Source organism: Salvelinus alpinus, chromosome 10 (assembly GCF_045679555.1).
Source record: "Salvelinus alpinus chromosome 10, SLU_Salpinus.1, whole genome shotgun sequence".
NCBI lineage: Eukaryota > Metazoa > Chordata > Actinopteri > Salmoniformes > Salmonidae > Salvelinus > Salvelinus alpinus.
Window position 1 is genome coordinate 58772086 of NC_092095.1, and position 16451 is coordinate 58788536.

Here is a 16451-nt window from a genome sequence, read left to right on the forward strand (position 1 = left end):
GCGAGAGAAAGAGACATTTAGGGACTAAAGGAGAGCCAGGGATTAAGAAAAACAGGTGTGAAAAAGATAGAGAGGAAGAAGAGAGAGAATGTGATAGTGAAGGTGAGAAGAATAACTCACTGGAGGCTGGCAGTTCTAAACATAACACTCATCTGCATTTGTAATTGAGAGAGAGCGAGAGAGGACACAAGCTATTCACTGAAGAACGACAAGAGATGGAGGGAAGGAGGGATACAACAAACCAGCTTCAGTCGTGGTACTGTTATAAAACATTTATTCTGGCAGAAATATTTGAAGTTTTTCAGAGGCCTGGAAGCAGAGGCGAATCATAAAAAACCCTGATTGATCGTCACCCAGAGAAACATCGGCACAGAATAAGATATTCATGTCAGATAAAAATCCATATTGGGCTTTACAATCATTTACAAAAAGACTTAGAAATCTATTTCAAATTACAAAAAATAAAATGACAGTAAGGATCTTTAAAAAGAACGTGCAGTGTTTTGTGTTGGCGGTTGTCCTATCTGTCTGTGGTTCTAGACTTTAGGGAGGTTCTTCGAATAGATCTCGGATCAGCTTCCCCAAGTCCAAACCTGAACTAAATAATTACGAGGTTGCACACAGAACAGACCTTGGGTCAGTGCTTAGGGACACCTTTCACCCACACAGTGGGACAGCTCGAGACATGATACCAATACTATAAAATGCAACTCTTTCCTTCAAGTACATGTCTGATCTCATACAGATGTATGGCAGCTGTAAACCAGGGTTCCACTACACATCTTTCACCAATCCAGTCATGTCAGATTAGGAAGGATGCAATTTCTAACTATTTTAACAGGGCCCTGGTTTATTGATTGGCACACAGCAGCTCTTCTCCCGTCGGTGGCGCTAGTGAGTTAAACCTAGTCAGATCCCAGAGCCAAAGACCCAGTTGGTACCTGGCCAGAACCTAGATACAGCTGGTGCCTCACAAGATGTGCATTCACACAGGGTTACATTGGCAGTGTGTATACAGGACAGTGTGTGTGTAGGGTTGTTTGTGTGTGTGCACGAGGAGTGTGATTTTATTTTTAGATGTTGGGGTACATGGCATTGGGGAAGAAGAGTGCTCGATCAAGCAGTGTGTGTTTAACTGTTGGTGTGCATGTCAGTATGTTGAGTGTGGTATATGGAGTGTGTGCATAGACAGGGTAGCATGTTGAGTGTTGGCAGTATATGGAGTGTGTGTATAGACAGGGTAGCATTTCAGGGGTGGTAGTTGACATCGGGTACAGGACCATTCTAAAAAGGCCTTTTGGGTCTAGGTTGGGGTAATTAGTAGAGGGTAGGGCTGGTCTTTGTCGCTGGGAAGATTACTGCTGGGCCAACCACTAACCCCAGGAACACAACAGCCCTGAGAGCCCCAGCCCCATACAAACACAGCATAGTCCTTTCTATGGACACTCAGCTATTGTACTGTACCAGAGACAGGGGAAGAAGACTCCCTAAGGACTGGGCCCTACTAAACTGGGAGGTGACATGGAGGTTCCTTTCAGGAATGGGTTTGTTAACAGTTCTCTCTCTAATCCTTCTCCATTGCATTCCACGGGTGTATCTCCATGCTCTGGCTTCCTCGTCCCATCTTCTTCACTTCATCTGCACTGATGTGAATGAAACGGGTAGGCTTCAACCATTATATTGCTTAGATCCGTCCTGTGTTTATTGAACAGTGCAGATGAAGGAGAGGAGACGAGGAAGCCACTTTGGGACTCCTTCAGCTAGAGCCAGGCATTGGCTGGGATAGTGTGTGGAGGACTGCAGGTTCCAGCTGGTTCCACGCATTAATCCAGTATGCTACCTATATAAACGATCTCTCCCTCTGACTGTGTCAGTCCATATCATATCATCATATCATATCACATCACCTCTCAGTCACAACCATTAGTCCATTCTCCCTCAATGGCCACCTTGCTCTTCAACCTGCCCCATATAAACCCTAGGCCCAACATAACATCAATGTCATTCACAGTGGGGGTAGCACCAGTGTCAGTGTAGGGGGTTACAGCAGGTGAGGTCTGGGTCCTTAGTGTCATTCACTCTCTCTAGAGGAGAGCCTCTGAGGTCATCAACGTGCGCCAGGGAACCTGGCTAGTTGCTGTTGAGTCACTGAAATGACATCACACCAGGGATATGACATCACACCAGGATGACGTCACACCAGGATGACATCACACCAGGATGACATCACACCAGGAACAGGGCAGGACAAAACGAGTAAAGCGGCTCTCTTTCCCAGCCTCAGGTGTGGCAAACCACACAAATATAGTATACACTCACACACATCTCCATTTAAAAGCTTTAAAAACAGTCTAATTTCAAAAACTAGTTGAGGACAAACGTAGAGAAAGTCCACTAAGGTAGGAATACTCCAGGGCTGTTTTGTGCAATACCTAACATCAATACGTTCACATAGGCAGACTAGATATCCTGCACTCTTCTTTAGCAGTTTGTTCAGTGTTTTCCCCTCTACAGTAAATGTCCTATTGTCTCTCCTCCTCTCCCGTTGGTGCGCTTAAAAGCTCCACGGAGCGCACCCGAAGGGCTGTGATTGGTCAATTGTCTGCCGTTGCTGTGGTAATGTGCTGGCGCGGTAACGTGCGCGTGCTCGTAGTTCATCAGCTGGAGAAGCGGTGGTCGCTCCAGCGGGCCTGTGCTAGTCAATCCATCTCCAGGTCCATGAGTTTGTTGCATGTGCGGGGGGTGTGTGTGGTGTTGCGGCAGCAGCAGTGGGCACAGATGAAACCCAGGAGGAGAGAGAAGAGCCCCACGGACACAGAGGTTACAGAACCGTACAGCAGAGGCAGCTTCAGAGAGTCCCACACTGGAGGGAGACAGAGAGACAGACCGAGAGAGAGAGAGAAAGTGTTAGTTACTGTACACACACACACACACACACACACAGTACCCCCCCCATCCTTACTCACTGGGGAATCGTACAGTGAGGAACACCCTGGTAGAGGTGAGTTCTGCCCCGTGTGTCCAGGCCCCTGTGGAGGCAGACAGGTACCAGGGCGTGGCCTGGCAGTGGTACTCCCCGCTGTCGCTGTCCTGGGTGGCGTGGATGTTCAGGGCGTAGGCGTGTGTGTCTGTGCGCTCCAGGGACACGTCACTGCTGGCGTTGCGCGCCTCCTTCTTGACCAGACCGAAGCGGTCCACACTGGCCAGTAGGGTGCCTTTGTTCCCCCCTCTCAGCCGCGTGAGGTACCAACGTACCTCGTAGGACAGGTCATCTGAGCAGAGGGAGGAAGAGGAGAGAATTCTATTAAAACCACTTCATTGGGTTTATGTAATAGAGCTAACATCAGCAGATTGAAACTGTGGATGTAGGGACAGGGAGAGGGGAGACTGGATAGAGCAACAGGAAGAGACATGGAGGGGAGACTGGATAGAGCGACAGGGAGAGACATGGAGGGGAGACTGGCTAGAGAGTGAAGAGAGGGGGAAGGGAATGGGACAGAGAGACAGAAGAGAGGGGGAGGGGACTGGATAGAGTGACAGGGAGAGACATGGAGGGGAGACTGGATAGAGAGAGAAGAGAGGGGGAGGGGACTGGGACGGAGAGACAGAAGAGAGGGGGAGGGGACTGGATAGAGACACAGAAGTGGATGGGGGAGGAGAAAATGTAAAGTCTCTGTATTTTATAGAAATTCTCTTCATGTGGTTGGGGCCAAAGGTTTCATCAGTCTATCGCTGAACCTACAGTTAGTGTCTGGTGTTGCCACCGTCTCAATGTTAATCTGTGATGGGAATTCATGGATCTGAAGAAAGCATGTCTATTCACATGTAGAGTTATCACTGAGAGAACATAGAACACAGTATACATCTTCCATATGGATACATCTATTTCTCTATCCATGTATTCATATATCTGTGTTTCTGTGCTAGGGGCTCTTAGCAGAGAGAGGAGCAGCTTTAACCGGTCATTAATGTGTCTAAAAGGGACTATCATTACTGTCCCACCCACACACAGATTACACATCAATACTATGTGTGTGTGTGTCTACAGCCACCTTTAGAGAACATCTCACAGAAAGAGACAAAGAGGGGAGGAACAAGAGGAAAATAAAGAACAAGATGTTCTAGAGAAGATGAAGAAAAAAGAGAACAAGAAAAGGAGAGAGCGAGCAACAAGGGAGAGAGAGCGAGCAACAAGGGAGAGAGAGCGAGCAACAAGGGAGAGAGAGCGAGCAACAAGGGAGAGAGAGCGAGCAACAAGGGAGAGAGAGCGAGCAACAAGAGAGAGAGAGAGAGAGAGCGAGCAACGAGAGCAACGAGAGAGCGAGCGGGAGCAACGAGAGAGCAACGAGAGAGCGAGAGGGAGCAACGAGAGAGAGAGGGAGCAGCGAGAGAGCAACGAGAGAGAGGGAGAGAGCGGGAGCAACAAGAGAGCGAGGGAGAGAGAGTAGGAGAGCAACGAGAGAGAGAGAGAGAGAGGGAGCAACGAGAGAGAGAGGGAGCAACGAGAGAGAGCAACGAGAGAGAGAGAGAGCAACGAGAGAGAGAGGGAGCAACGAGAGAGAGAGAGAGGGAGCAACGAGAGAGAGAGAGAGGGAGCAACGAGAGAGAGAGAGAGGGAGCAACGAGAGAGAGAGAGAGGGAGCAACGAGAGAGAGAGAGAGGGAGCAACGAGAGAGAGAGAGAGAGGGAGCAACGAGAGAGAGAGAGAGGGAGCAACGAGAGAGAGAGAGAGAGGGAGCAACGAGAGAGAGAGGGAGCAACGAGAGAGAGAGAGAGCAAAGAGAGAGAGAGAGAGAGAGCAACGAGAGAGAGAGAGAGAGCAACGAGAGAGAGAGAGAGAGAGAGAGAGCAACGAGAGAGAGAGAGAGAGAGAGCAACGAGAGAGAGGGAGCAACGAGAGAGAGAGAGAGAGAGAGAGAGAGAGAGAGAGAGGGAGCAACGAGAGAGAGAGAGAGAGAGAGAGAGCAACGAGAGAGAGAGAGAGAGAGGGAGCAACGAGAGAGAGAGAGAGAGCAACGAGAGAGAGAGAGAGAGCGGGAGCAACGAGAGAGAGCGGGAGCAGAGAGAGAGAGAGCAACGAGAGAGAGGGAGCAACGAGAGAGAGAGAGAGCAACGAGAGAGAGAGAGAGAGAGAGCAACGAGAGAGAGAGAGAGAGAGAGAGCAACGAGAGAGAGAGAGAGCGGGAGCAACGAGAGAGAGAGAGAGAGAGAGAGAGCGGGAGCAACGAGAGAGAGAGAGAGAGAGAGCGGGAGCAACGAGAGAGAGAGAGAGAGAGAGAGCGGGAGCAACGAGAGAGAGAGAGAGAGAGAGAGCGGGAGCAACGAGAGAGAGAGAGAGAGAGAGAGAGCGGGAGCAACGAGAGAGAGAGAGAGAGAGAGAGAGAGAGAGAGAGAGAGAGCGGGAGCAACGAGAGAGAGAGAGAGAGAGCAACGAGAGAGAGAGAGAGCGAGAGAGAGCGGGAGCAACGAGAGAGAGAGAGAGCGGGAGCAACCAGAGAGAGAGAGAGAGCGGGAGCAACGAGAGAGAGAGAGAGCGGGAGCAACGAGAGAGAGAGAGAGCGGGAGCAACGAGAGAGAGAGAGAGAGAGAGAGAGAGAGCGGGAGCAACGAGAGAGAGAGAGAGAGAGAGAGAGCGGGAGCAACGAGAGAGAGAGAGAGAGCGAGAGAGAGCGGGAGCAACGAGAGAGAGAGAGAGCGGGAGCAACGAGAGAGAGAGAGAGCGGGAGCAACGAGAGAGAGAGAGAGAGCGGGAGCAACGAGAGAGAGAGAGAGAGCGGGAGCAACGAGAGAGAGAGAGAGCGGGAGCAACGAGAGAGAGAGAGAGCGGGAGCAACGAGAGAGAGAGCGGGAGCAACGAGAGAGAGAGCGGGAGCAACGAGAGAGAGAGAGGGAGCAACGAGAGAGAGAGAGGGAGCAACGAGAGAGAGAGAGGGAGCAACGAGAGAGAGAGAGGGAGCAACGAGAGAGAGAGAGGGAGCAACGAGAGAGAGAGAGGGAGCAACGAGAGAGAGAGAGGGAGCAACGAGCGAGAGAGAGCAGCGAGCGAGCGAGCAGCGAGCGAGCAGCGAGCGAGCGAAAAAAAATGAGAGAGGGAGCAACGAGAGAGAGAGAGAGAGGGAGCAACGAGAGAGAGAGAGAGAGCGGGAGCAACAAGAGAGCGAGGGAGAGAGAGTAGGAGAGCAACGAGAGAGAGAGAGAGAGAGGGAGCAACGAGAGAGAGAGGGAGCAACGAGAGAGAGCAACGAGAGAGAGAGAGAGCAACGAGAGAGAGAGGGAGCAACGAGAGAGAGAGAGAGGGAGCAACGAGAGAGAGAGAGAGGGAGCAACGAGAGAGAGAGAGAGGGAGCAACGAGAGAGAGAGAGAGGGAGCAACGAGAGAGAGAGAGAGGGAGCAACGAGAGAGAGAGAGAGAGAGAGGGAGCAACGAGAGAGAGAGAGAGGGAGCAACGAGAGAGAGAGGGAGCAACGAGAGAGAGAGAGAGAGAGAGCAAGAGAGAGAGAGAGAGAGAGAGCAACGAGAGAGAGAGAGAGAGAGAGAGCAACGAGAGAGAGAGAGAGAGAGAGAGCAACGAGAGAGAGAGAGAGAGAGAGCAACGAGAGAGAGGGAGCAACGAGAGAGAGAGAGAGAGAGCAACGAGAGAGAGAGAGAGAGGGAGCAACGAGAGAGAGAGAGAGAGAGAGAGCAACGAGAGAGAGAGAGAGAGCGGGAGCAACGAGAGAGAGCGGGAGCAGAGAGAGAGAGAGCAACGAGAGAGAGGGAGCAACGAGAGAGAGAGAGAGCAACGAGAGAGAGAGAGAGAGCAACGAGAGAGAGAGAGAGAGAGAGCAACGAGAGAGAGAGAGAGCGGGAGCAACGAGAGAGAGAGAGAGAGAGAGAGAGCGGGAGCAACGAGAGAGAGAGAGAGAGAGGGAGCAACGAGAGAGAGAGGGAGCAACGAGAGAGAGAGGGAGCAACGAGAGAGAGAGAGAGAGAGAGCAACGAGAGAGAGAGAGAGAGAGAGAGCAACGAGAGAGAGAGAGAGAGAGCAACGAGAGAGAGAGAGAGAGAGAGAGAGAGAGCAACGAGAGAGAGAGAGAGCGGGAGCAACGAGAGAGAGAGAGAGAGAGAGAGAGCGGGAGCAACGAGAGAGAGAGAGAGAGAGAGCGGGAGCAACGAGAGAGAGAGAGAGAGAGAGAGAGAGCGGGAGCAACAGAGAGAGAGAGAGAGAGAGAGAGAGCGGGAGCAACGAGAGAGAGAGAGAGAGAGAGAGAGAGAGAGAGAGAGAGCGGGAGCAACGAGAGAGAGAGAGAGAGAGAGAGAGCAACGAGAGAGAGAGAGAGCGAGAGAGAGCGGGAGCAACGAGAGAGAGAGAGAGCGGGAGCAACGAGAGAGAGAGAGAGCGGGAGCAACGAGAGAGAGAGAGAGCGGGAGCAACGAGAGAGAGAGAGAGCGGGAGCAACGAGAGAGAGAGAGAGAGAGAGAGAGAGAGAGCGGGAGCAACGAGAGAGAGAGAGAGAGCGAGAGAGAGCGGGAGCAACGAGAGAGAGAGAGAGAGCGAGAGAGAGCGGGAGCAACGAGAGAGAGAGAGAGAGCGGGAGCAACGAGAGAGAGAGAGAGAGCGGGAGCAACGAGAGAGAGAGAGAGAGCGGGAGCAACGAGAGAGAGAGAGAGCGGGAGCAACGAGAGAGAGAGAGAGCGGGAGCAACGAGAGAGAGAGAGAGCGGGAGCAACGAGAGAGAGAGCGGGAGCAACGAGAGAGAGAGCGGGAGCAACGAGAGAGAGAGCGGGAGCAACGAGAGAGAGAGCGGGAGCAACGAGAGAGAGAGAGGGAGCAACGAGAGAGAGAGAGGGAGCAACGAGAGAGAGAGAGGGAGCAACGAGAGAGAGAGAGGGAGCAACGAGAGAGAGAGAGGGAGCAACGAGAGAGAGAGAGGGAGCAACGAGAGAGAGAGAGGGAGCAACGAGCGAGCGAGCGAAAAAAAATGAGAGAGGGAGCAACGAGAGAGAGAGAGAGGGAGCAACGAGAGAGAGAGAGAGAGCGGGAGCAACAAGAGAGCGAGGGAGAGAGAGTAGGAGAGCAACGAGAGAGAGAGAGGGAGCAACGAGAGAGAGAGGGAGCAACGAGAGAGAGCAACGAGAGAGAGAGAGAGCAACGAGAGAGAGAGGGAGCAACGAGAGAGAGAGAGGGAGCAACGAGAGAGAGAGAGAGGGAGCAACGAGAGAGAGAGAGAGGGAGCAACGAGAGAGAGAGAGAGGGAGCAACGAGAGAGAGAGAGAGAGAGAGGGAGCAACGAGAGAGAGAGGGAGCAACGAGAGAGAGAGGGAGCAACGAGAGAGAGAGGGAGAGAGAGCAACGAGAGAGAGAGAGAGAGAGAGCAACGAGAGAGAGAGAGAGAGAGCAACGAGAGAGAGAGAGAGAGCAACGAGAGAGAGAGAGAGAGAGAGAGCAACGAGAGAGAGAGAGAGAGAGAGCAACGAGAGAGAGGGAGCAACGAGAGAGAGAGAGAGAGAGAGCAACGAGAGAGAGAGAGAGAGAGAGAGGGAGCAACGAGAGAGAGAGAGAGAGAGAGAGCAACGAGAGAGAGAGAGAGAGAGCGGGAGCAACGAGAGAGAGCGGGAGCAGAGAGAGAGAGAGCAACGAGAGAGAGGGAGCAACGAGAGAGAGAGAGAGCAACGAGAGAGAGAGAGAGAGAGCAACGAGAGAGAGAGAGAGAGAGAGAGCAACGAGAGAGAGAGAGAGCGGGAGCAACGAGAGAGAGAGAGAGAGAGAGAGAGAGCGGGAGCAACGAGAGAGAGAGAGAGAGAGGGAGCAACGAGAGAGAGAGGGAGCAACGAGAGAGAGAGGGAGCAACGAGAGAGAGAGAGAGAGAGAGAGCAACGAGAGAGAGAGAGAGAGAGAGCAACGAGAGAGAGAGAGAGAGAGCAACGAGAGAGAGAGAGAGAGAGAGAGCAACGAGAGAGAGAGAGAGAGAGAGCAACGAGAGAGAGGGAGCAACGAGAGAGAGAGAGAGAGAGAGCAACGAGAGAGAGAGAGAGCAACGAGAGAGAGAGAGAGGGAGCAACGAGAGAGAGAGAGAGAGAGAGAGCAACGAGAGAGAGAGAGAGAGCGGGAGCAACGAGAGAGAGCGGGAGCAGAGAGAGAGAGAGCAACGAGAGAGAGGGAGCAACGAGAGAGAGAGAGAGCAACGAGAGAGAGAGAGAGAGAGAGAGCAACGAGAGAGAGAGAGAGAGAGAGAGCAACGAGAGAGAGAGAGGGCGGAAGCAACGAGAGAGAGAGAGAGAGAGAGAGCAACAAGAGAGAGAGAGGGCGGAAGCAACGAGAGAGAGAGAGAGAGAGAGAGCGGGAGCAACGAGAGAGAGAGAGAGAGAGAGAGAGAGCGGGAGCAACGAGAGAGAGAGAGAGAGAGAGAGAGAGAGAGAGCGGGAGCAACGAGAGAGAGAGAGAGAGAGAGAGCGGGAGCAACGAGAGAGAGAGAGAGAGAGAGAGAGAGAGCGGGAGCAACGAGAGAGAGAGAGAGAGAGAGAGAGAGAGAGAGAGAGAGAGAGAGAGCGGGAGCAACGAGAGAGAGAGAGAATGACCATATTAGAGAGACATATTTCCCTCAGATTACACAGATCCACAAAGAATTTGAAAACAAATCCAATTTTGATAAACTCCCATATCTACTGGGAGAAATTCCACAGTGTGCCATCACAGCAGCAAGATTTGTGACCTGTTGCCACAAGAAAAGGGCAACCAGTGAAGAACAAACACCATTGTAAATACAACCCATATTTATGCTTATTTATTTTAACTTGTGTGCTTTATCCATTTGTACATTGTTACAACACTGTATATATATAATATAACATTTGTAATGTCTTTATTGTTTTGAAACTTCTGTATGTGTAATGTTTACTGTTAATTTGTATTGTTTATTTCACTTTTGTATAATATCTACCTCACTTGCTTTGGCAATGTTAACACATGTTTCCCATGCCAATAAAGCCCCTTGAATTGAATTGAATTGAATTGAGAGAGAGAGAGAGAGCAACGAGAGAGAGAGAGAGAGCGAGAGAGAGCGGGAGCAACGAGAGAGAGCGGGAGCAACGAGAGAGAGAGAGAGCGGGAGCAACGAGAGAGAGAGAGAGCGGGAGCAACGAGAGAGAGAGAGAGCGGGAGCAACGAGAGAGAGAGAGAGAGAGAGAGCGGGAGCAACGAGAGAGAGAGAGAGAGCGAGAGAGAGCGGGAGCAACGAGAGAGAGAGAGAGCGGGAGCAACGAGAGAGAGAGAGAGAGAGAGAGAGCGGGAGCAACGAGAGAGAGAGAGAGAGAGGGAGCAACGAGAGAGAGAGGGAGCAGAGAGAGAGAGAGGGAGCAACGAGAGAGAGAGAGAGAGAGAGCAAAGAGAGAGAGAGAGAGAGAGAGCAACGAGAGAGAGAGAGAGAGAGAGAGCAACGAGAGAGAGAGAGAGAGAGAGAGAGAGAGCAACGAGAGAGAGAGAGAGCGGGAGCAACGAGAGAGAGAGAGAGAGAGAGAGAGCGGGAGCAACGAGAGAGAGAGAGAGAGAGAGCGGGAGCAACGAGAGAGAGAGAGAGAGAGAGAGAGAGCGGGAGCAACGAGAGAGAGAGAGAGAGAGAGAGAGAGAGCGGGAGCAACGAGAGAGAGAGAGAGAGAGAGAGAGAGAGAGAGAGAGAGCGGGAGCAACGAGAGAGAGAGAGAGAGAGAGAGAGCAACGAGAGAGAGAGAGAGCGAGAGAGAGCGGGAGCAACGAGAGAGAGAGAGAGCGGGAGCAACGAGAGAGAGAGAGAGCGGGAGCAACGAGAGAGAGAGAGAGCGGGAGCAACGAGAGAGAGAGAGAGCGGGAGCAACGAGAGAGAGAGAGAGAGAGAGAGAGAGAGAGCGGGAGCAACGAGAGAGAGAGAGAGAGCGAGAGAGAGCGGGAGCAACGAGAGAGAGAGAGAGAGCGAGAGAGAGCGGGAGCAACGAGAGAGAGAGAGAGAGCGGGAGCAACGAGAGAGAGAGAGAGAGCGGGAGCAACGAGAGAGAGAGAGAGAGCGGGAGCAACGAGAGAGAGAGAGAGCGGGAGCAACGAGAGAGAGAGAGAGCGGGAGCAACGAGAGAGAGAGAGAGCGGGAGCAACGAGAGAGAGAGCGGGAGCAACGAGAGAGAGAGCGGGAGCAACGAGAGAGAGAGCGGGAGCAACGAGAGAGAGAGCGGGAGCAACGAGAGAGAGAGAGGGAGCAACGAGAGAGAGAGAGGGAGCAACGAGAGAGAGAGAGGGAGCAACGAGAGAGAGAGAGGGAGCAACGAGAGAGAGAGAGGGAGCAACGAGAGAGAGAGAGGGAGCAACGAGAGAGAGAGAGGGAGCAACGAGCGAGCGAGCGAAAAAAAATGAGAGAGGGAGCAACGAGAGAGAGAGAGAGGGAGCAACGAGAGAGAGAGAGAGAGCGGGAGCAACAAGAGAGCGAGGGAGAGAGAGTAGGAGAGCAACGAGAGAGAGAGAGGGAGCAACGAGAGAGAGAGGGAGCAACGAGAGAGAGCAACGAGAGAGAGAGAGAGCAACGAGAGAGAGAGGGAGCAACGAGAGAGAGAGAGGGAGCAACGAGAGAGAGAGAGAGGGAGCAACGAGAGAGAGAGAGAGGGAGCAACGAGAGAGAGAGAGAGGGAGCAACGAGAGAGAGAGGGAGCAACGAGAGAGAGAGGGAGCAACGAGAGAGAGAGGGAGAGAGAGCAACGAGAGAGAGAGAGAGAGAGAGCAACGAGAGAGAGAGAGAGAGAGCAACGAGAGAGAGAGAGAGAGCAACGAGAGAGAGAGAGAGAGAGAGAGCAACGAGAGAGAGAGAGAGAGAGAGCAACGAGAGAGAGGGAGCAACGAGAGAGAGAGAGAGAGAGAGCAACGAGAGAGAGAGAGAGAGAGAGAGGGAGCAACGAGAGAGAGAGAGAGAGAGAGAGCAACGAGAGAGAGAGAGAGAGCGGGAGCAACGAGAGAGAGCGGGAGCAGAGAGAGAGAGAGCAACGAGAGAGAGGGAGCAACGAGAGAGAGAGAGAGCAACGAGAGAGAGAGAGAGAGAGCAACGAGAGAGAGAGAGAGAGAGAGAGCAACGAGAGAGAGAGAGAGCGGGAGCAACGAGAGAGAGAGAGAGAGAGAGAGAGAGCGGGAGCAACGAGAGAGAGAGAGAGAGAGGGAGCAACGAGAGAGAGAGGGAGCAACGAGAGAGAGAGGGAGCAACGAGAGAGAGAGAGAGAGAGAGAGCAACGAGAGAGAGAGAGAGAGAGAGCAACGAGAGAGAGAGAGAGAGAGCAACGAGAGAGAGAGAGAGAGAGAGAGCAACGAGAGAGAGAGAGAGAGAGAGCAACGAGAGAGAGGGAGCAACGAGAGAGAGAGAGAGAGAGAGCAACGAGAGAGAGAGAGAGCAACGAGAGAGAGAGAGAGAGAGAGGGAGCAACGAGAGAGAGAGAGAGAGAGAGAGCAACGAGAGAGAGAGAGAGAGCGGGAGCAACGAGAGAGAGCGGGAGCAGAGAGAGAGAGAGCAACGAGAGAGAGGGAGCAACGAGAGAGAGAGAGAGCAACGAGAGAGAGAGAGAGAGAGAGAGCAACGAGAGAGAGAGAGAGAGAGAGAGAGAGAGAGAGAGCAACGAGAGAGAGAGAGAGAGAGAGAGCGGGAGCAACGAGAGAGAGAGAGAGAGAGAGAGAGAGCGGGAGCAACGAGAGAGAGAGAGAGAGAGAGAGAGAGAGAGAGCGGGAGCAACGAGAGAGAGAGAGAGAGAGAGAGCGGGAGCAACGAGAGAGAGAGAGAGAGAGAGAGAGAGCGGGAGCAACGAGAGAGAGAGCGGGAGCAACGAGAGAGAGAGAGAGAGAGAGAGAGCAACGAGAGAGAGAGAGAATGACCATATTAGAGAGACATATTTCCCTCAGATTACACAGATCCACAAAGAATTTGAAAACAAATCCAATTTTGATAAACTCCCATATCTACTGGGAGAAATTCCACAGTGTGCCATCACAGCAGCAAGATTTGTGACCTGTTGCCACAAGAAAAGGGCAACCAGTGAAGAACAAACACCATTGTAAATACAACCCATATTTATGCTTATTTATTTTAACTTGTGTGCTTTATCCATTTGTACATTGTTACAACACTGTATATATATAATATAACATTTGTAATGTCTTTATTGTTTTGAAACTTCTGTATGTGTAATGTTTACTGTTAATTTGTATTGTTTATTTCACTTTTGTATAATATCTACCTCACTTGCTTTGGCAATGTTAACACATGTTTCCCATGCCAATAAAGCCCCTTGAATTGAATTGAATTGAATTGAGAGAGAGAGAGAGAGCAACGAGAGAGAGAGAGAGAGCGAGAGAGAGCGGGAGCAACGAGAGAGAGCGGGAGCAACGAGAGAGAGAGAGAGCGGGAGCAACGAGAGAGAGAGAGAGCGGGAGCAACGAGAGAGAGAGAGAGCGGGAGCAACGAGAGAGAGAGAGAGAGAGAGAGAGAGAGAGAGCGGGAGCAACGAGAGAGAGAGAGAGAGAGAGAGCGGGAGCAAAGAGAGAGAGAGAGAGAGCGAGAGAGAGCGGGAGCAACGAGAGAGAGAGAGAGCGGGAGCAACGAGAGAGAGAGAGAGAGAGCGGGAGCAACGAGAGAGAGAGAGAGCGGGAGCAACGAGAGAGAGAGAGAGCGGGAGCAACGAGAGAGAGAGCGGGAGAAACGAGAGAGAGAGCGGGAGCAACGAGAGAGAGAGAGGGAGCAACGAGAGAGAGAGAGGGAGCAACGAGAGAGAGAGCAACGAGAGAGAGAGAGGGAGCAAAGAGAGAGAGAGAGGGAGCAACGAGAGAGAGAGAGAGGGAGCAACGAGAGAGAGAGAGGGAGCAACGAGAGAGAGAGAGGGAGTAACGAGAGAGAGAGAGGGAGCAACGAGAGAGAGAGGGAGCAACGAGAGAGAGAGAGGGAGCAACGAGAGAGAGAGAGGGAGCAACGAGCGAGAGAGAGCAGCGAGCGAGAGAGAGCAGCGAGCGAGAGAGAGCAGCGAGCGAGAGAGAGCAGCGAGCGAGAGAGAGCGAGAGAGAGCAGCGAGCGAGAGAGAGCAGCGAGCGAGAGAGAGCAGCGAGCGAGAGAGAGCAGCGAGCGAGAGAGAGCAGCGAGCGAGAGAGAGCAGCGAGCGAGAGAGAGCAGCGAGCGAGAGAGCAGCGAGCGAGAGAGCAGCGAGCGAGAGAGCAGCGAGCGAGCGAAAAAAAATGAGAGAGGGAGCAACGAGAGAGAGAGAGAGAGGGAGCAACGAGAGAGAGAGAGAGAGAGGGAGCAACGAGAGAGAGAGAGAGAGAGAGGGAGCAACGAGAGAGAGAGAGAGAGAGGGAGCAACGAGAGAGAGAGAGAGAGAGGGAGCAACGAGAGAGAGAGAGAGAGAGAGGGAGCAACGAGAGAGAGAGAGAGAGGGAGCAATGAGAGAGAGAGAGGGAGCAACGAGAGAGAGAGAGAGAGGGAGCAACGAGAGAGAGAGAGAGCGGGAGCAACGAGAGAGAGAGCGGGAGCAACGAGAGAGAGAGCGGGAGCAACGAGAGCGGGAGCAACGAGAGAGAGAGCGGGAGCAACGAGAGAGAGAGAGGGGGAGCAACGAGAGAGAGAGAGGGAGCAACGAGAGAGAGAGAGGGAGCAACGAGAGAGAGAGAGGGAGCAACGAGAGAGAGAGAGGGAGCAACGAGAGAGAGAGAGGGAGCAACGAGAGAGAGAGAGAGGGAGCAACGAGAGAGAGAGAGGGAGCAACGAGAGAGAGAGAGGGAGCAACGAGAGAGAGAGGGAGCAACGAGAGAGAGAGAGGGAGCAACGAGAGAGAGAGAGGGAGCAACGAGCGAGAGACAGCAGCGAGCGAGAGAGAGCAGCGAGCGAGAGAGAGCAGCGAGCGAGAGAGCAGCGAGCGAGAGAGAGCAGCGAGCGAGAGAGAGCAGCGAGCGAGAGAGAGCAGCGAGCGAGAGAGAGCAGCGAGCGAGAGAGAGCAGCGAGCGAGAGAGAGCAGCGAGCGAGAGAGAGCAGCGAGCGAGAGAGCAGCGAGCGAGAGAGCAGCGAGCGAGCGAAAAAAAATGAGAGAGGGAGCAACGAGAGAGAGAGAGAGAGGGAGCAACGAGAGAGAGAGAGAGAGGGAGCAACGAGAGAGAGAGAGAGAGGGAGCAACGAGAGAGAGAGAGAGAGGGAGCAACGAGAGAGAGAGAGAGAGGGAGCAACGAGAGAGAGAAAGAGAGGGAGCAACGAGAGAGAGAGAGAGAGGGAGCAACGAGAGAGAGAGAGAGAGGGAGCAACGAGAGAGAGAGAGAGAGAGAGGGAGCAACGAGAGAGAGAGAGAGAGGGAGCAACGAGAGAGAGAGAGAGAGGGAGCAACGAGAGAGAGAGAGAGAGAGAGGGAGCAACGAGAGAGAGAGAGAGAGGGAGCAACGAGAGAGAGAGAGGGAGCAACGAGAGAGAGAGAGGGAGCAACGAGAGAGAGAGAGGGAGCAACGAGAGAGAGGGAGCAACGAGAGAGAGAGAGGGAGCAACGAGAGAGAGAGCAACGAGCGAGAGAGAGCAGCGAGCGAGAGAGAGCAGGGAGCGAGAGAGAGCAGCGAGCGAGAGAGAGCAGCGAGCGAGAGAGAGCAGCGAGCGAGAGAGAGCAGCGAGCGAGAGAGAGCAGCGAGCGAGAGAGAGCAGCGAGCGAGAGAGAGCAGCGAGCGAGAGAGAGCAGCGAGCGAGAGAGAGCAGCGAGCGAGAGAGAGCAGCGAGCGAGAGAGAGCAGCGAGCGAGCGAAAAAAATGAGAGAGCAAGAAACGAGAGAGAGGGCAGTGCCAGTGACCCAGAATGTGGTATGACTTCTTCAGTCAGATTTGATATCCTGTCCAGCAGCCTCTAATTACTGAACATCTTAACCACCAATACAGAGTTCTCTCCACTGGAGAGTTGGAAGTAAAAATAAATAAATAGGTACTATGGGGTGAATCCTAACTTTAAGTAACATTTTCACTTCGTATCCCATTGACCTCAATGTGTGACTAACTGAAGATTAAGAATGCTAATACAAGGCCTACTTTGTGAAAAATATGAAGATGATGTTGAATAAAAGGCAGGAAGGGACACATCTATATTTATAGAGATAGAACGGAGGGCACAGCGACCACTCGTTTCCACAACCTCGGTGTCCGGATTCAAGAGGTGACTGGATGTGACACGAGCCTAAACGTAGAGGACCGCTGGACTAACGGACCAATCAGGCCGATTCCTCCAGACCTAATTGAGGACTGGTCAGTGGACGTTAGTCTTAAAGGGATAGTTTGGTAGCTGGGCTGTTGTCAGTCTTAACTCTTTTCACTCCTAGAATTTGGACTGTATGGATAGGGCCAAATCGAAATGTTTTTAACAGAAGAAATATATGAAAAATAATATGCATAACCAATGATAAAGCAACAGTTTGGAGATTAAGGGGAAATTATCTGACCAAAGGTGAGAACACAACAGTTCACCAG

General features: G+C 52.7%; 1 protein-coding gene across 1 annotated transcript in view; it reads right to left on the reverse strand.

Moving 5' to 3' along the window:
* Positions 1-257: 257 nt before the first annotated feature.
* ptgfrnb (prostaglandin F2 receptor inhibitor b) overlaps positions 258-16451 on the reverse strand; it is a 75459-nt gene continuing 59265 nt past the window's right edge. Inside the window, exons 10-11 of the mRNA XM_071329971.1 lie at positions 2967-3272; positions 258-2863 (exon numbers count right to left, since the gene is read on the reverse strand). Coding sequence (XP_071186072.1) covers positions 2700-2863; positions 2967-3272 — 470 coding nt within the window. The 3' untranslated portion in view covers positions 258-2699. The remainder of the gene's footprint in view (positions 2864-2966; positions 3273-16451) is intronic.